Source organism: Perissodus microlepis, chromosome 17 (genome assembly GCF_051167445.1).
Source record: "Perissodus microlepis isolate ML-2025 ecotype Zambia chromosome 17, ASM5116744v1, whole genome shotgun sequence".
NCBI classification, from domain to species: Eukaryota; Metazoa; Chordata; class Actinopteri; order Cichliformes; family Cichlidae; genus Perissodus; species Perissodus microlepis.
Window position 1 is genome coordinate 9,699,684 of NC_140477.1, and position 19,607 is coordinate 9,719,290.

The 19,607-nt window shown below is 41.1% G+C and overlaps 1 protein-coding gene across 3 annotated transcripts in view; it reads left to right on the plus strand.

Annotated features, from left to right (window-relative positions):
* The window catches only part of LOC146369212 (protein PHTF2), a 56,722-nt gene that overhangs the window by 31,463 nt on the left and 5,652 nt on the right, over positions 1–19,607 (plus strand). For 2 of the 3 annotated variants that reach the window (XM_084910552.1, XM_084910553.1), the window contains 16 exons: positions 3,615–3,671; positions 7,331–7,400; positions 7,909–8,067; positions 9,588–9,753; positions 11,036–11,197; positions 12,170–12,398; positions 12,481–12,627; positions 12,723–12,879; positions 15,083–15,150; positions 15,928–16,056; positions 16,132–16,217; positions 16,659–16,851; positions 16,936–17,067; positions 17,154–17,240; positions 19,167–19,322; positions 19,440–19,535. In XM_084910552.1, the coding sequence (XP_084766678.1) occupies positions 3,615–3,671; positions 7,331–7,400; positions 7,909–8,067; positions 9,588–9,753; positions 11,036–11,197; positions 12,170–12,398; positions 12,481–12,627; positions 12,723–12,879; positions 15,083–15,150; positions 15,928–16,056; positions 16,132–16,217; positions 16,659–16,851; positions 16,936–17,067; positions 17,154–17,240; positions 19,167–19,322; positions 19,440–19,535 (2,094 nt within the window). The remainder of the gene's footprint in view (positions 1–3,614; positions 3,672–7,330; positions 7,401–7,908; positions 8,068–9,587; positions 9,754–11,035; positions 11,198–12,169; positions 12,399–12,480; positions 12,628–12,722; positions 12,880–15,082; positions 15,151–15,927; positions 16,057–16,131; positions 16,218–16,658; positions 16,852–16,935; positions 17,068–17,153; positions 17,241–19,166; positions 19,323–19,439; positions 19,536–19,607) is intronic. The other variant, XM_084910554.1, reaches the window with a different exon arrangement.

Consider the following 19,607-nt stretch of genomic DNA (forward strand, 5'->3'; position numbering starts at 1 on the left):
GCAGGTAGATTTTGCACACTCACTGTACAGTCTGTTAATCTGTCACCATGTTTACCGATTTGGCCTCGGTGGGTAGCTGCCAGTTTTCCTGGACTTTCAGCTTAACAAGAAAATGCCAAGGTCAAGATTTCCTTTTGCCTGCCAGCTATTGTTCATGAATGCAGTTTAATTATAAAAAGCTGAATTGTTTGTAATTCAAAATATAAAGTCATTCTTTTGTGTTTTGCTCGCGTGCAGCCAGACCCTTTAAAACACGCAATTAAAGACTTTTTCCCTTCTCATATCTGCATACTTGTATGTTGATACGTAATTATAGCTGCATAGCCAAAGATTTCTCAAGTTTTTCTATTATTATTGTCCATGCTTATTTGTAATGCATTAAACTTGCTTGATTTTGAATTGTAAAATGTATGTTTACAATTAGTCCTGGTGTCTTGTCAGCTCAAGTTCAGTATCTCTAGCCCATAAAACTAGAAATACTGAACTTGCTTCGCTATGGTCTACTTTTAGCACAATAACAGAAGGCCAGGTCATTATAAATATCAATAAACGGATATTTTGGAGACGGTTTATCTTAACTTTAAGACTTGGAACCTAGGCAGAAAATTCCTTTCATTCCAGCTTCCAAATTTTTTTAGTTCCCATTCCGAGCTACTCCGGTAAATAAAAACACTGTACGGTCGTGTACTGTCATCCTCCCTCCACACTTAGCTGTTTCTACCTGTTATGAGCTCTCTGATGTTGTAAAGGCGAAGAAAACATCAGAAATTAACAACAAACTTTGTTCAAAATACGCTCACAACCACTGCTCCTCAATGAGGCCTTTCCAGAGACTGCGTTGTCTGGCCCGGCTTGTTGCTTTATTATCAATAAACATTTGTCATTTGTAATTAGGATTTATTCATTTTATAAGGTAATTCATTAGCAAAGGTTGGAAAAGCGAATAAATGACCTTTTTACTGACAAATTTTATATTAAAATAATCAAAACAGCAGACTTGATAGAAGAATTAGTTTGTTTGTATTTGAACAAGTCTTTACAGCATTAAACACATCTGGAACCTCTGGAATAGATGCGATCAGAGCAGCACCCTGGTTCTAAAGATTGGTATCACTGTAAAACACAGAGAGAATATTATCAAATGTTGCTTCTTCATAAAGAGGAAACAAGTGCATCACAATCTGACTGCTAGTTCCGGACAATATAATTTGAAAACTGTCCATGAAACCGCATGATTAACCTCACAGTACCCAGCTACCTCCAGACAAAACCAATTGATTAGAATTTGGGATTGATGTGTACTCAATAGTTGTACCATAGTGTGACCTGCGGGAGGGCGGTGTCACAACAGGCACGTGCTGAAGCTGGTGTCAAAGTGTGCCTGTTATGTGGGACGGCCACGATGTGACACCTTGCCTGACCCACATCTTTTACTGCTATATGTGATCGTTGACATGGAGATGTCACCAGACTGAGGTGCTGTCTGCACCACATAAAAGAACAAATCATTTCACTAATGTGATCGTTGTTTTGTTAATAAAAATAACTTTAGAGGACTTGTAAAGTGATATTAGTAATAAGACAGGGTTTGTTTTTGTTTTTTTGTAACTACATGGCACACACTTTCTCTTCTTGAGTTCCTAAAATTGATTCCTCTCTGTTTCAGTCTCTCTTGGTGCTCTTCCTTCGTTGTCTTTGACCTCTTTCTCTCTCTCTCCATCCATCATTAATGAAACTGCATTAAATATGCATAGTTTCCACTGGCGTGCTCATGGGGTGACCCAGACTCGATGCCATGGAGGCATATAAGCTCGCAAGAAGAACCTGATCTGCTGACACCTCTAGCAGGAGATGGGGTTTTTTTTTTTGTTTTTTTAAAAGAAGCTGCTTAATAGTGCAGCTCTAGTAGAATTGTATCTTCTAATTGTGAAATCTAAAAGCAGGTGACATAAGAAACCAGCAACCCTGTCGGTGTGAAATTGGTGCAGTCTGACCTTGGAGTGCGTTTGTTTTGATCTGTGTTCCCAGATCAGATACAAATATATATCTTGTTCTTACAGTAACAGCACTCTCTATCATTGTCTGATATATTTTCTTTCTGGTGTCTGCTGTGCTTGGCTCACACAGACCACATTGCTTGGCACATAATAGCATATAATGGCCTTTCCACTCCTCTGACCTCACGCACACCCTGATAAACACGATTAGTCCTCGACACGCACCAACACTCTGCAGATCTATTGATCCCTCTGATCCCTGTGACAGTAACAAGTGGTGCACCCTTCATTTCGCCCTGCCCTTCCTCCTGTGTGTAATATTGGTAAATACTAGCTGCTGGTGCATATTATCCTATCAGGGGTTTTTGTTAGCTGTACTCCAGTTAAGAGGTAATCAAGGAAAAGAACAGACAGGACGTACTGTAGGTGTAATGTGTTCTTGTTGCTGGTTTTATGTGATCTGTACATTTCAGTGCATTAAGTGTTTACATCCCTGTTAACTTGCTGTAGTTCTATCTGTTATTAAAACATCCAAAAAGTCTGCAGACTGAGAGTCGGGGCACAGCAGCACTTTATTAAAGGTAGATGGCTCAGAGTGCAATAATTCATCCTCCAACATAATGGCTGAACTGCTCCTCTGTTTGGGACTCTATGCTACAGCAACACCAAGAAAACTGAAGTGGTTGCTATAAAGATGGAGACTAGTTCTGTGACCATTCAGTCACTTGGTGTCTTGAACGTGACTTCAGTGCATTCAGATACCAAGGAAACGTTTGTTATACTGCAAATATTAACTGATAAATTGCTATAAATGGCAAATCTATTCTTCTCTACATGCCCAGAAATCCATATTAAACAGAAATTCACATTAACAACTGAGTGACATAGTTACTATTTGTGAAAGATGGAGATTTAACCACAAAATGACATAGGCGCTCGGCAACCTTGCTTTTATATCGGAGTATAACTGAAATACAACCAGCTGAAACCAAAAGTTCTTAAAGAATTAGAGGAGAAAACATAGATTCACCAGGTTCAGACATCTTTACAATCCCGTCTTACTGGAGTGGATTTCTCCTTATGGGTCTGAATTACTGTGTTTTAATGGCTCACTTTCAGATCCATCCATATCTGTTGTATTTTCAATAAATTCCAGCTAGTTTTATGAGACCGTGACAGTTCCAGTTGTGAAGCAAGAACCTGAAATCTTGAACTCCCACACAAAACAAAACAAAGCTCTAACCATAATCGTGTGTCTCTGCAGGCTTCCTGTTGTTATGAGATATAATGAGGCTGTAGGTAATGGGGATGATGCAGCTAGCAGATGAAGGGCGGATTTCATGCAGAGAATGAAAGTAGATCAAGCTTTATTCATAAGTTTGATTGTTCAGAGGAAGATGGTCTGACCACTAACCTTTATTTGCTCTGCAGTCTTTATCAGAACAGAAACTTTGTTGTGTGTAAAAGAAACCTGTTGTGGTTTTCAATCATTACTACTTTTTTCTGTAAAGTCTGCAGAGCATCTTGTAAGATTAAAGCTTGTACTAGGTTTGTGTTTACTGCTGGTTTCTTCACTGGATTTCATAATTAATACCTAGTTTGTTTTAATTTTTCCAGATTGGCGCCTATGACCAACAGATATGGGAGAAATCAGTGGAGCAGAGAGAAATAAAGGTTTGTTTCCTCCACACTTCCGTGTTTTGGTTTGGTTTTTTTCATTTTCCTGTTTTTCTCCTTCTGGTCTCTGCTTATTCATCCTTCATGTCTTGTGGTTCCTTTTGCATTATCGCTGCAGTTTTATTCAGTTTTTATTCTGCCATCACCTCTTTTCCTATGTTTACTTTTCACTCTTTCCTTTCTGCCCTCCTGGCTCTGTGTCATCTGCCCATTTGTCCTCACTTCACCTCCATCCTCCTTCTCCTATCATCTTTTTCTCTTCCTCTCTTCAGTTTATTTCTCTGGTGAGTACACAGCAGGGAGGATGTTCCTCCTGTTTTCCCACAGTGCATGTCTGCTCATTGTACGCTGTAGACAAAATAGACTCTTATTGGTTATTGGTTTGTTATCACGTAGTTTTCAGGGTCACAGCTGCATTCCTGTGACCAGTCAGTGTGGTGTGTTTCTCTCATCACAGACCTAACAATGTGCATCCTCAACATCTAGTTCACAGTAGCAATGTGCACATGTGACCTCAGTTACCGTAACAACCAAAAGATGACACCTTAGTGCAGAAATTACTATACCAACATAGGAAGTTCAACCTCTGATCTCTTGACCTTTTTTAAATCGGAAAAGTTTTCTTGCATTTAAACTTCCTGTAGTTTTATTTTTTTATTGAAGGAGTTATTAAAATTTCATATGCAATGAATCGGCCTCAGATGAGAGTTTTGCTATCTGACAGATCTGTGCTTCTATCACCCTCCATCCCTCATATAGTACTTCTTAGAGAAACAGACTTTTTAATCAGCTCAGTACACACGCACGCACGCGCACACCACTGACCTTGGTTTATGTCTGTTAAGCAATGGTTTCCCAGAGTCTGCAGCTGCAGCAGGAAGTACAGAGTGCATCTTAGTGCGGTACTGACACAAGATGCTTTACCTCCTGTTAAGTGTTAATTATGCTGTTTATTGGCTCATATAAACTCAACCAATCGGCATCATAAATCTAGAGAAACTATGACGAGTCTCTTCATTCTATTTTTAGCAGAAGACGACAGCTTATCTCACTAGAGAGGAGAACTGCTCTTTTATTCTTATCACAACCCTGATCATAACTGCAGTTTATTTACAAACTGGAAAGAAAGTGTATTTTTGGATTACTTAATGATTTAAAGACCAATGCCATTTTATTTAATTGGTGTTAAGCCTTATTGTTACAACACAAACAAATAAATGCCATTTGTCACTCATGAGCACAGTCTGTTCATACACAATAAAACATCAGATACAGGAGCTGAAATTGTTTTTTTTTTAAAACAATGTAAACTCTTATTAACAAAATAAAATTAGGATTAGAAAGACTTGACTTCTCAGTTGGGGTTGGTTATTAAACTTAACCAAACCTAGCATGAGTTTGTTAATAGTAGAAATGTCTGGAGAAGAACCCAAGCTGCCCCCTGCTGTGCAGTCAGGAAACTGCTGTTACTACTGTTTGAGGGCTAAAAACAACTTGAAATGCAGCCAAGCATCGGCAACAAAAGAACAGATGAAAAGCAGTGAGAGAAGTGGTGATTACTGAATGCAAAGAGTGTTTGTAAATGTTAGATTTAAATAAACTTTTGTTTTGTACATATTTCACAGTCAGTCACAGAAGGAATGTTTAGCTTGTGAAGATAAAAGGCTTTTCACAGCATGGAGATAAGTGAGCTGAGGCCAGGCGAGATGCTCGTGAAGGACTTTACTGCTGCAGTAAATCTGCTGCAGTAAAGACTCTACCTGCATCTACTTTACTCTCTTACACACATGCGCGCGCACACACACTATATTAGCTTGTAAATAGTGCTATTTAAAGATAAGAGCCTTCTCCGAGGCGCCATATCAGACCATTCGCTGATAACAGAACTTGATTGGCTGCTATGTAAATATTAGCATGAGCTGAGCAGATTCAGGTGCACCGCTTTATGTGGTATTTCACAGTACTCTTGGATATGTCTCACATTGAAATGTGCAGAATTTTAATGGACTTAAGAACTTAAGGACAGTACTAGTGTTGATAGAAAACCAGGTTTCAGGTGATACCAAGACTAAAAATTGTACTCAGAAAGCCCAAACTTAGATCCAGCTGCAAGTATAGACGAGGAATACATTCAGTATGAAGGAAAAGTGATTACCTGTCATTTCCGAACTGCATGAACATAGTTATATAAAGACCAATGAACACCATACCTCCCTTATTTTTAAACTTATGGGCTTTTTCTAGCAGTATGTCTGGATTATGGCTACGTTTGGAAAGAAGCTGCCAGAAAACTGAGACTCCACAAAAGTGGAAAAAGATGCAGGAATCTGGTGACTGACTAAAAATAGGTTTAATGTTTCAGCAGTAATTATGATGTAGAGTAATCGGAGCTTCTGCGGCCGTCTTCCTAAAATGTTTCCAGAGATTTTGCGATGTGCACAATCTAGCCCTGAAAAACCAAACAGACGAGTGCTTGCCAGGAAAGATGTAAAAGGATACAGTAATCTAGAGACTCACTAGAGTTAAGTGGAAACGTGCAAGAGTATTCAAGAGTCTCCAAACATGTTTCCAGACACCTTTTCTGTGAACAGGCTGGTTCTTCCCAGGAAATCGGAGCCTCAGTGCCACCTCAGACAGGCCTGAGGATATTTCATAAACTTGTGGAGTCCTAAGTTTGAAAAACTACAAGCCTCAACTTTCCTAAAGACCATGACAGAAATGCAGTTATTGGTGCTGTGAGATGAGTGGCTTTCCATGAAATTAGTCAGAACTGCTGGAGTAAAGCCATAAGGAGCCCAACGGTGAGCCAAGAAAAAGGCCGTGCACACATGTGTACACAGCACTGTGACCTCGGCTGTGTTTATAGATCATAATAATTTAATCCAAACTATTGTCAGGCTGCTTACACACTAATTCAGGCATTGTACTTAATCTCTATCTTTCTCACACACGCACACGCGCACACAAACACACACGCGCACACACACGCGCACACAGGGAGCTTTGAGCTGTGTTAATTTGCTGCCTCTGTGACAGAAAGGTCAAACAAGAGATTCATGTGAATTTTATAATTTATAGTCACTCATAATGTTTCGGTACAGTTTGTTATCTGAGCTAACAGATAACACACAAAAATAGACACACACACACACACACACACAAATGGAGCGTATGCATCATAGGAGGACGTGACAGGCTGGCACAGGAAGTTGGCATGCCACAGGGGAGCGTTATTCCCAGGGTCATAAACTGAACAAAGCACCATATTTAACTACAGCAGTCAAAATGAGTAAGAGCTATTACACAGTTTGTAATGACAGGGCTGGCTTCAGGGTCTGAGAGGGTATATTCATCAAAAAAAGCTGCACCACAGCACAAGAATCAAAATAAACATTAAAGTGTAGATGCAGTCTTCCACAAATTAATGGATTCTTGTAAATGTAAATCTGCTTGATGTGTGTAGATGCATAAACTCTTAGAGTAGAAGCCGTAGCTGTGTGAGTGCACGGTGTGCCTCATCAGACACTGACCACACGTGTGTTTATGAAGGCATAAAGTGCACAAGCAGCGTGTATCCCTGTGTGAGTATTTGCATATTAATGATGTCTCTTTGAGTCTTTGTGTGGCGCTCACTCTGCGTCTGTCTCCCCCTGCAGGGCTTGAGGAACAAGCCAAAGAAGACGGGACACGTTAAACCAGATCTCATCGATGTGGACTTGGTTAGAGGTGAGGGGGTAAAAAACGGGGGCTTTCTGCTTAAGGAAAATCCGATAGACCCACTGCAACATTTCCACATGTGCATAAAAGGCACACATGTGAACATGAGATGGGCAGCATGGCCGTGCCAACCTCCCGTCGCTGTTAATGCCCGCTCTTTCTTTCTGCCTCGATCCATCCGTCTCATATTCATCACATTTTCAATTATTCATCAGAAGAGTCAGTTTAATCCCCCTTGGTTAGGGACATAATCAAGACAGAAACGCAGGCAGGGAAAAGATAAACGGAGTCGGGGGGATCTGGTGAGATAAAAAAGATAGATGAGGAGGGAGAGGGAGCCTAAAAAGGAAGAAGCGAAGATTAAAAGATTAGCTGAGCTCTAATGTGACTCCTGGATGTATTAACTGATGTGCTTTTCTGCTCACAGCAGAGTCATTTGCTTTAATTAGCTCTCATTAAACTTAAAAGTGTGTGTGTGTGTGTGTGTGTGTGTGTGTTTCTGTTTTCTTATCCTCAGGGTCTGCGTTTGCCAAGGCCAAACCTGAGAGTCCATGGACGTCACTGACCCGGAAGGGCATCGTTCGAGTCGTCTTCTTCCCGTTTTTTTACAGATGGTGGATCCAGGTCACCTCCAGGGCCATTTTCCTCTTACTGCTGGCACTCTATCTGCTGCAAGGTTGGTGTGAGAGTGTGTTTCTTTTTTCTTTTCTCACAACCCACAATCTTGGTGCTCTCAGTGGAGTGGAAATGCAACTCCTAAGTAAACTGTGGGACGAGTTGTTTGTTTAGTAAGATGTCAGGGTGAACACTCTCAACATCTGTAGTGGGTGTGCAAATAAATAAATCCTGATTATTTGTTGAGTGAGTGACCTATTGCTTTTTCTTTATCTCCTGTCATATATTTGCTCCTTACATTTAGATTTGATCATATTAAACATGACCAAACTTTCAAAGAATGGGGTTAGTGTATGTACAATAATCCTGATTTTTTTTTTTATTCTTGGATATGCACAACATCAGAGGAGATGTCTCCTTATATGGTCATCTTATGTATCAGTCGCACAGACTTGGACGACTCCCTGGCAATCTGCTGCTACTAGAGAAAATGTGTATTCTCCAATAGGTTTGCAAGTGATTGCCAGTCTCTACAAGTCTCATGTTTTCAAAGTCTTTGCCTCTAGTTTTGTCTGAGTGGTGACACCTATGGTTCAGGAGAATAGGCACACACATTTCTTGCCATGAACAGAGAAGCCCCAGCTCTCTGTTATTGAAAACCTGTGAAGGGCTGCCAATCAGAAGAAAGTGGTTTTAAAGTGGTAGGAGCTACAACAGTCTGTTATGGAGGATAAACCAAGGCCTCTTATAAGACACAAATGTTCTGAACTGTGAATCATGCAAAGGTACTCCAGCAGACTCCCAGAATAAAGACATGGAGCTGACTATAAGGGTAATTTATTCCTCTTCTTTAGTCTTCAGTTTAAAACGAGGTTCACAAACTGCTTGAACAGCTGCCAAAGCGCTTGTAAAATAATGTTTTTCCTAAAATGCACAGACTTCTATAAGAAGCACCTCCAGGTTGCACCGACAGATGCACACGCTCACTCGCTCTCTCTGCACAAACACTTTCACGAGCACTGAACGGTATTTTCCACCACCTACATCACGTTGACCTTTTCTACCCTGAAGAAAACACTGTTGTTTTTCATTTCTCCCTCCACCCTTCCTGCCGACCTCGTCTACACACCACATAAAACACCACACGCCTTCTTGCTGACACTACAATGAAAATAACTTGAAGTGTCAAGTGATTTTTTTTTTTTTTTTTTTTTAAATTGTTGAGCATACACTGAGGAAAAAAAAGAAAGAGACAAGCAGCGAAGCAACAAATAAAATAGTAACATGGAGGGATGGGATGGAGAGCAGTTGGCCAATCCAGGGGAAGATATTAAATCTCATCAGTTCTTTTTGCATATTTGAGTTGTTGTGTTTTTCTGTTGCAAAACATTAACATTAGAGGAGCTTTTGCTCACTTGAGTCACATTCAGACTGTTTTTCTACTCATTTGTTAAACTTGTAGATTAAAACAAGCTGTATGTAATGCGTAGACCTGCAGTTTTGTCTTCAAGCTGCTACTGTTACTTTAATTTAATGTCTGTTTCTGCTCTAATGAATCCTGTTTGTTCATATTTCTCACAGTCGCTGCAGCATTCCTGTATGTGACCATCCCGCAGCCTCATGGGATACCGGCCACCGAGGTGTTTGAAGCCATCTTGCTCATGTTGCTGCTGGGCACCGTCCACTGTCAGATTGTCTCCACCAGGACCCCGAAACCTGCCTCCAGCAGTGGGGGGAAGAGACGCAGGTAAGGAAGGGAGAAGGGCTGAGAAGTATTGCTGAGTGAAAGCTTTTAGGAAGACTAGATGGGGAGGAGGTGAAGGCATCACATGAGATAAAGCCCTTCAGGGACAAAAGAGAGAGTCAGGAAGAGATAAAGAGGAAGATGTGAAATAACAAAGGCAGTATTTAGTTGATATACAAACCACGAGATACCAAAAGAGTGATGGAAAGAAAAATGAATGAAAACCTCTTTTGTTGCTGGGGTGTATCTGACCTCAGTTAATGTAAAGTGTAAAACACTCAAATCTGTACTAAAACACACCCTGGATGATTGTGCTGTCACTTCTTAAAGATGAAATGAGCTCTGTGTGTGTGAGAAAGTAGAGTAGTTTGCTTATTGCTGCTGTGTTTTGTAGTGTTTAGATTTGCAGTCTGTGAGTTTCCCTTTGTGTTTTTTTTTTTTTTTTTGGGTTCAAGGCTTTTTGGTGTGTGGCTGCTTTTCTGGCTCACAGCAACGTAAAGACAATTTTCAAACTCCTGCGAAGAAAATTGGACCATGCCACTGTTTTGGAAAGGTTTTCTGGGGATACAAAAATAGTGTGCCTTAATACTGAATCAGTCTTTGTTTTCTGTCACCTTAAGGTTAAGTCTGAAAATCACAAGGAGTACAATCACATTTGATCAAAGAGGAGTTTGTTTGTGTGACCTTTCTCTCTTTTCCTTATCCTACCTTTGGAGACATGTCGTCATATCAATTGACAGCAGCAAAATATTTAAATTAACTTTTTTTTTAACCCAGTGATCATCATAATGAACTCTTTGCTTTTAAATTTTGAGAAGAAGCTCTGTCCTGCACCTCTCCTGTGTGTCCTATATTAAAATAATGATAATCTTGATAATCATTTTTTATGTTAATGTCCTGCAAAAATAAACACAGAATTTCAGTTTATCACATTCACAACCCAAAGAACACCAGTGAAACTGGAAGCATCCTAATCCTTATTTTATCATCTTTTTGTTTTGATGCTATTATATTTAAATTTTAGCTTGTATTATTTCATGAATCTACTTTTGCAGAGTAACAGCCTAGATGATGATTTTGGGAGAATTTGCCTTTGATCTGTTTCAGCCTGTGTGTCCAGCGGGTGCCGGCTGAGTCACAGCACCTTTTTTGAGTTTAGCTTCCTGTGTTAGTTGAACCGTATCATCAGTGTTACGATGAAGGTGCAGCCGGTGGACACACGGCTGTGGTGTCAGGAGTCTCCAGGTCCGCTCTAAGTGTCTCTCCACTTTTTTCCAAACCGAAGGAAGTTGAGGAAGGCATCTCAGATGGAGGTGCATAGGGAAGGCGACGGGTCTAGCACTACCGATAACACACAGGAGGGGGCGCCACACTCCCACTCAGCCAGCACCACATACAGCCTGGGCGCTTTCTTCCAAGATTTCTGGCATGATATCTGTAAAGCTGGGTGTGTATTTTCATTTTCCATCTTCCTACAATGAGATGATGAACATAGGCAGGGCTGGGCTACAGTTTGAATCCATTAATTTGCAAAGAGATCTCTGAATTTCAAACGTTGGGTTTTTTGAAAACAAAAACCCAGCCTTGCCTCAGAGCCTAATCTTTAGCTTTTCTTTAGCTGCAACATCATAACCTAACGTTTATTTAGGAAGGGATGGAGAACACCGTCCCCCTCATTGGTCAACTAAACATGCAAGCTTGGTGCTGAAATGTAAAGTCAGTTCTGCAGTTTAACGCCTGTGTAAATTCTGCTTCCTGTAGTGCCAAATCTTTCCCTCATTAATGAGGTGCAGGTGGATTTTGCAGCTAAATTTTATGCCAGTAATTTGCTGATAAAGCTATGTTTAAAAGAAGCATTGGGGCAAGAGGCGTGCATGTCTGTGGTGAGTAAAGCCCTAACCCCCATGCTTCTACTTGAACAAGCTTTCAGCAGACCGCAACAGTGTGGAACCTTTTTGAGATCCAAGTAGCTCTTTATTTGGGAAATCCATCCACTGATTATCTGCCACACTCACTTTAGCTCCAAAACACTCTTTCTTCTATCTGATTCAGGCTCTTTTATTCCAAAAATAGTTTTAAAAAATCTCTTGTAATGAGTATCAGAAAGCAGTATCACCAATTGTACTACAGATAAAACACTGTATTTTAAAATGCAGGTATCTTACTTGATGTCGACTTAGCTGCCATTACAAGCGTTTATTTTGTGTGAATGTTCCACATTACTGTGTTGAATGCATCCTGTTGTGAGTTTGCTATTGCATGTCTAATTTTCTAACTGTAATTATTTACTAGTTTAAGATAATCACAGCCCTGCCACTTGTCTGCTTATCTAAATATGTCTGTTTCTGCACTTTCCCCCCCCATCGACCTCCGGTCTGGTTTTCTTTCTGTTCTTCCTCTCCTTTGCTTCCTACCAAAGGTCCAAGAAGTCCAAGCTTTCCATCGATAAATCCACAGAAACGGACAACGGCTACGTGTCGCTGGACGGCCGTGTGACCAATCGCAGTAGCGAGGAGGGGCTCCAGCTCCACGAGCAGCGATGCGATTTGTTAAATAGGGCTGACGAGGTGTGCTGGAACCCGCACACGCAGCCTGCACACGGTCACGCTGCCCGCAACAATGGACTGCTGCTGGCCGGCGGTAATAAGGTAACCTATCAGTGTTCATTATTTCAATATTTTAACCCTAATATTGTCCTGGATTTGACTCTCATGTCACTTTGTTTTTAAGGAGCCGGCGTCGGATGAGGCTTCCAGTGAGGAGGACCCTGAAGCGTCCTACAGCGCCCTCCGCAGGGGAGTGGAAAGAATGAACAGTGACTGTGCACTCCGAAATCGCAAGAATACGCACCACTATAAGAAACACTACACTGTGGAGGTTAGCATGGACACATCAACTTCGCAGGAAGCTCATTCATTCATTTATACTGGACAAATTCAAACAAATGACAGTCATTTTCTCCTTTCTGTCAGGATGTCCCCAAGTCTGGTACCAGCTGCAGCTCCAGATGTTCAAGTCTGAGGACTCAGGATTCAGAGAGTACTCGACACGAGTCTGAGACCGAGGACCTGATGTGGGAGGACTTCCTGCACTGTACTGAGTGCCGATCGTCCTGCACGTCAGAGACAGGTGAGAGGAAGATGTAGAAATCATCTGCTGGGTACTAAGGTCATTTAAACTCAGACGCATACCAGGGTTCATACGGGTGCTTGACATCCTTGAAAATGCTTGAATTTTAATATTGTCTTTTCAAGGTTTGAAAAGTGCTTGAATTTCAGATGTGGTGCTTAAACGTGCTTGAAACTGTATTTCATTCACCACAAATAACTATGTGACTGAATTGTTTCTTATCAGATGGAGAAATAAAATGAGTCACGAAGTGTAAAAGCAAAATTTCTCCACCTGGGCTGCCTTACCTCTGCATATCAGCCTGTTTCAATGTGTGACCCCTCCCCTCCCCCCGAACAGTCGGGATGAGTGCACGAACTGGAGGTTGCTGTTTGTGGACACAAAGAATAGCCACTTTTTTGTGCTACTGAAGTTCCCTGGCTTTCATTCAAAATCTGTCTATTGTGAGCACCTACACATTAAACAACTTAAACATTATAATGGCTTCAAGCTCACACTGAGGCCTGTGGGGTCTATGAGCCACTGAGACAACAGACAAATTTAAGTGTTTTAATATATGAATATTTCATACTTGAAGGCTGCCTGTTTATTTAAGGGAGATGAAAAATACATCTTAATTTTACATAATTATATCACAGATGACAGACTAGATAAATAGATTTTAGGTCAATGCTTGTGCATGCTTAAATTGTTATATGCTGATTTGAACTGAGTGTGTCATCTGTTCACAGCCTCTTCCAGTCAGTGCTGTTCTCCATGTCTGTCTTACTGTACATGGTGTTATTAGCACAAAGACTTTAAAGGTGATCATTTAGGACTTTAACAATAATTCAGACAGCAATGTAGTCAAACATCTCACAGTTAGTTTTATTGGGAATTAACTTTAAGCTGTTAGATCCTCAAGCGTTTTGTGAGCTTTCTGCTTGAAAATGAAATGACCAAAATAAATGGAGCATTTCTCTCCCAGTACAAACTGTGTGTAAACAGTCTTGGTAACAAAATACAGCTAACACTTGTGAGATGTCATCAGAGGTGTAAATATTACTGCAGATGTTACTATGTCAAAGTTACTGTGACTCAAACATAGAAACATTTGATTTTTTTATTTCCTTTACCTAATTTTTTAAAGTATTTCATAGCATAAAATATGCTTTGGTTCATATTTAAATCCATCCATCCATCCATTCGCTTCCGCTTATCCTTTTCAGGGTCGCGGGGGGCGCTGGAGCCTATCCCAGCTGTCATAGGGCGAGAGGCGGGGTACACCCTGGACAGGTCGCCAGTCTGTCGCAGGGCCAACACACAGGGACAGACAACCATTCGCACTCACATTCACTCGCACATTCACACCTAGTGACAATTTGGATTATCCAATTAACCTATCCCCACAAGCTGCATGTCTTTGGACGGTGGGAGGAAGCCGGAGTACCCGGAGGGAACCCACGCAAACACGGGGAGAACATGCAAACTCCACACAGAAAGACCCCGGCCTGATGTTGGAATTGAACTCAGGACCTTCTTGCTGTGCGGCCATATTTAAATCATATAACAAAATATGGATATTACCTGTGACACTACTCATGTCGGCACTTATATTTAGGACCTTGTGTTATAACCGATTAAACGTGATCGCCTCCATTTAGCCCCCATTTTTCTGGGCGTGGGTGTTTAACTAGTTAAAAACAAACAAACATCTGTCTCCTATTTTTGTGTCACACAGGAAAGAATCATCAATATCTGATGGAAAAAAAACTTAATTTGGCCTTGCTGTGGATTATTGTGGCGTTTGGTGAAGTTTTCTTGTTTTGTGGGGTTGTTTTTTTTCAAGTGGAGAGGAACGTCTCTAACAAGTTGATTTGTTTACATTTGCGCATCTTAATTTTTAAGAGAAATGTGTTTTTTGAGTTTGTACACTATATGCATATAAGGCAACCATTTCCTTTTTCAGTGTTTTTGTGTGGTGCATTTTTCTCTGTTTTAACAAAAGGGGAACAAAGGACATTTAGGTCGACCTGAGATGATTTGTTTTAATTTTTACATGGTCTTACTGAGGGGATAGTTTTGGGATTTTTTGGTAATGTGCTGGAAAAGCTTGAAAGTGCTTAAAGAGTGCTTGAAGTTGACTCTGAAAAATGCATATGAACCCTGGCATATCTTCCGATGACTGCATGTAAATAAGCACTATCGCTGCTCTTCCTCACAGAGGGAGAAGGAGGAGGAACGCCTGTGTGTCCGGCCAAGAAGGAATACAGAGACGACCCTTTCCATCAGGTCTGTAAATGCTCTCACACTTGGAGTTTGAGGATTTATGGATTAAAGTACTTAAAACTTGAGTAACCAAACTTTTTCAATGACTGAGGGAGGTTGTATTTCACACAGGAATAGAGGAATCTTGCTACTCTGTCTGTTTGCTATTCTTTAGACCAAATCATTACAATATCACAATTGGAAGAAAACAGTGAGCCAAGACGTGTATAACAGTTATGACAAATTCATGGGAGGAAACGTCACATAACTATATGTCACTAGGATGACTTGAAGTTTAACAGGAATTTTGGTCACCCTACTTTTACCTCCACTTTTAGCAGTAATAAAGCAGAGTAGTTTCACTAAATAGAGTAGAGAAGGTGAAGGTAGAAACAACTAGAGTCAATAATCCAAAACATCGGACAGTGCACAAAAGAGAAGACGATGGGTGGAGACGAGTGTCAGAGGTGATTTCTGACAAAAGGATGGCAGCAAGAGTGAAGGGGAAGGTTTACAAGGTGGTAGTGAGACCTGAGTACGATTATACAGGACTATATGAGAGGGATACTCAGGCTGAGCAGTTTGGAGATGCGAAGAGGAGAGAGAGTGGATATATTGGAGAAAGGATGTCGAATATGGAGCTGTCACACAGAAGGGATAGAGAAAGAGAAGCTTTGTGGGCATAGTGGAAGATGACATACAGAGGAGGATAATAGGGATGGGGTGGGATGATCTGAAGTAGTAGTAGTAGTTGCCGTGACGAGAGGTGTCAGTATTTAATGGTGTTTGGTTTCCCTGTAGGGTCACCTTCCCTGGCTGCACAGCTCCAACCCAGGCCTGGAAAGGGTGAGCGCCATCGTGTGGGAGGGAAACGAGTGCAAGAAAGCAGACATGTCTGTCCTGGAGATCAGCGGCATGATTATGAACAAAGTGAGTGACACTGTCCATACAAGCAAAAAACACTAACGAGGGCACTGTACTCATGTAGTTTGTTTGTTTTCACAGGTGAATCTTTACACTCCTGGAATCGGTTACCAGGTCTTTGGGAACCTAGTTTCAGTAGCACTTGGGCTCACACCCTTTGCTTACAGGTAATCCGTACTACACGTGTGGTCAGTATTTGAATAGTGATCCAACTGAAGTCTTTTGAACAGTGACAATCAGCTGTTATGAATGTTAAGACCAGGACAAAAGTAAATATCCAGACCATATCTGTGAATAATTTTATTTGAGAAAGCCAACTCGCCTACCTATGTGGTGATTTCCACAGCAACATTGTTACTGGTAGTAATTCTAACCATGATTATGCAAAACTGTAATGTTTACTCGTCATAATAGCAGTTTCATTTTTTTAACTGCATTTTTAGAAGTTAAAATTCAGTTTGAATGATCATGTTAATGCCTGTGTGTTTAATATTGTTACATGTATCTGAAACAGTTTGGCAAGGTATCATTTTTAAAAATATAGTAACTTAAGAATTTAAATGTGTGGATTTATTATTTTCCGACCTACATCCTTCTTTCCTATGCAGACTGGCTCAGTACCGTGACTTGGATCAGTTGACCACTCTCTCAGCCAATGAGCTTCTGTCTGTGGCGCTGGGATGTGGGTCTGGTTCAGATGTCCTGGTAATCACCATGGTAACGCTCAGCTTCCTGGTGCGCGTTTGCCTTATCTGGCTCTTCTTCTTCCTGCTCAGCGTAGCAGAGAGGACATACAAACAGGTGCACAGATAAAAGCTGTTGTCTGCTGATCGTTTGCAAGTCGGATAAACGGTCCCTGTACTTACAATCACGTCGATGTTTCAGAGACTTCTGTTTGCCAAACTTTTTGGTCACCTGACTTCGGCCCGCAGAGCGAGGAAGTCTGAGGTCCCACATTTTAGGCTGAAGAAAGTTCAGAACATCAAGATGTGGCTGTCGCTACGCTCCTACCTCAAGGTACAAAAGTAAAAGTCTTAAATGTACAACTGGAAAAAATTAAATGTTAAGTAAAGACACAAATGGAGAAACTGTTGCATTTGCAGAGACGGGGTCCTCAGCGTTCGGTGGATGTCATTGTATCGTCTGCTTTCCTGCTCACGTTGTCAGTCGTCTTCATCTGCTGTGCTCAGGTAACTTCTGAAGGTGTCAAATCAGCAAAATATAAAAGTTTTTTTTTTTTTTTAAGTTACAAAGTGGATAAATCATGGAAATGTTACAAAAAGTGTTGCTCTTGCCCTTTTAACTTTCTACAGGTTTTTTTTGTTTATTTTTTTTTTTTTAAATACCCAAGTCCCCTAAAATGAGAACCTGCCGATTCATTTATGTCCTCTGTGATGGACATTTGTTTTTGGTCTATATCCAGGGGTGCACATAAGTGGTCCGCAGGTGCGCATTCGCTGTCAAAATAAAAGACGCGCACCAGATAAGAAGTTGCAACGCGCGTTTGCGTCCATATAAAAGGCACTGTTTTTGTCAGCTAGAGTGGGATTTTCACGGCATATTCTGCACCACATCTCTGTGCGTTCATCATTTGTTTGCAGCCAGCTCACCTCCTGCAACCACTTTTCTGAGAATACACGCTTCTTTTGCGGTTCGGACTCCTTCTGACATTTCTTTGGAGGTGGAAGAACACCAAAGTAATTGCTTAAAGGAGCTTGCTTCTTCGACATCTTTAAGAGTTCTAAACAAATGTCTGTCCTCCTTCAGAAAATCTTATGTAGCCAAACGCGCGTTGCAACTTCTTATCTGGTGCGCGTCTTTTATTTTGACAGCGAATGCGCACCTGCAGACCACTTATGTGCACCCCTGTCTATCTTTTGGCAAAGTCCTGATGTACTAAATAGAGGACATAGTGGGCTTTTCACTGATATCGCATGTGTTTGTATCGGCTCTTTTTGCTCCAAAGAGGCAGGAAATCACAAAAAGTTCAATGGGAAGATTCCTCTTTACACGGTTCTCAGAGTATATTAAATTGTCATTCTTCGGTTAGTTGTCTTTAATCTACATTTTTTTTAAAAACTCTAAACTACAGCTCATGGACTCACAGTGACCTGGGTACTAATTATTTCAACACTTCAAGGGAAAAAAATCCCTTTTAACTGGGAATTTATGCTTCAGCAGGACACCTGCACTGTAGCTACATCGTAATCACAAACCCCCCTGAAGCTCTACAGCGTAACCTGAAGCACACTTCCTGAGACTGAGACTATATGTCTCATCAAAGCAGCTTGCAACTACTGTGCACCATCAAGTCTTGTAGAATCCTCTCGTCCATGGGAAGTCTGGACCCTCATGTGAACCTACGGGGGGAAAAAAACAGCCTGCATAAGCCTAATCACACTATAGCTACCCACCAGGTAGCTCATCAGTATATATCATGTAGCCCAGTTTCACTAACCCACTAAACTTTGCTGCTATTTTACTTTTCACTGTTTGTTTTTTGGCACTGAAAGAATTACACAGTTTTAACTTTCAGCGGCGCCGCCATGCTTGTTTGCACTTAGGAACTGAAGGAGTGCTTGACATCATCAGCTCTGTTTATGTGTAAAAAGTGATCAAGCAGATAGCACTGCAGGGTAATCCAGCCGTGCCAGTTATGGTCACTTTAAAGATGTTGTAATCAAAAAGATTTTATCTTTACCTGAAAAGCCTGAGGCCTCAAGATGTTACATAACAGCTTTTTCCACATTAGCCAGTAAAACAAGTTTTTATTGGCTGCAGAGCCTAAACCTGCACATGATGCAGACGAGTCTTACATGTGTGTTGCACAGTTTCTGCCACCAGGGGTCAGTCATACAGACAATTAGCAGAACAGTCAGCTCAAGTAAAACTGATAAAGAGCAAATATGTGAATGCATCGACCTTCAGAATAATTATTTTGTGACATTTACAGTACTTGTGCTGTAAAAAAGGGAAAATGAGTTGAAAGACACTGCAGCTTGTTACAAATGTGGCGTTTCATATACATTAAAAAAAATGGAATTACAGTATCAGCAAGTCTGTGTTTTATTTTTGGTTTTAGAAACTGAACAGTGTGTTTATCTCTCTTCCTCCAGTTGCTCCATGTCCATGAAACGTTCCTGGACTGTCACTATAACTGGGAGCTGGTGATCTGGTGCTCCAGTCTGACTCTGTTCCTGCTCCGGTTCGTTACTCTGGGCTCAGAGACCAGCAAGAAGTATAGCAACACCTCCATCCTGCTCACTGAACAGGTACACACACACACACACACACACACACACACACACACACACACACACACACACAATATACAAGTATGATCAGTGTCGTGTCCAAACTCTGACCCTGATCCACTGCGTTTCTCACAGATTAACCTGTATCTGAAGATGGAGAAGAAGCCAAACAAGAAGGAGGAGCTGACACTGGTCAACAATGTTTTAAAACTGGCAACCAAACTACTCAAGGTACACACACTGTCTCAATATCCTTTCTTGTTGGTCATCTGGCACCAGCTGCCCCTGCTTTTACAATCTGAC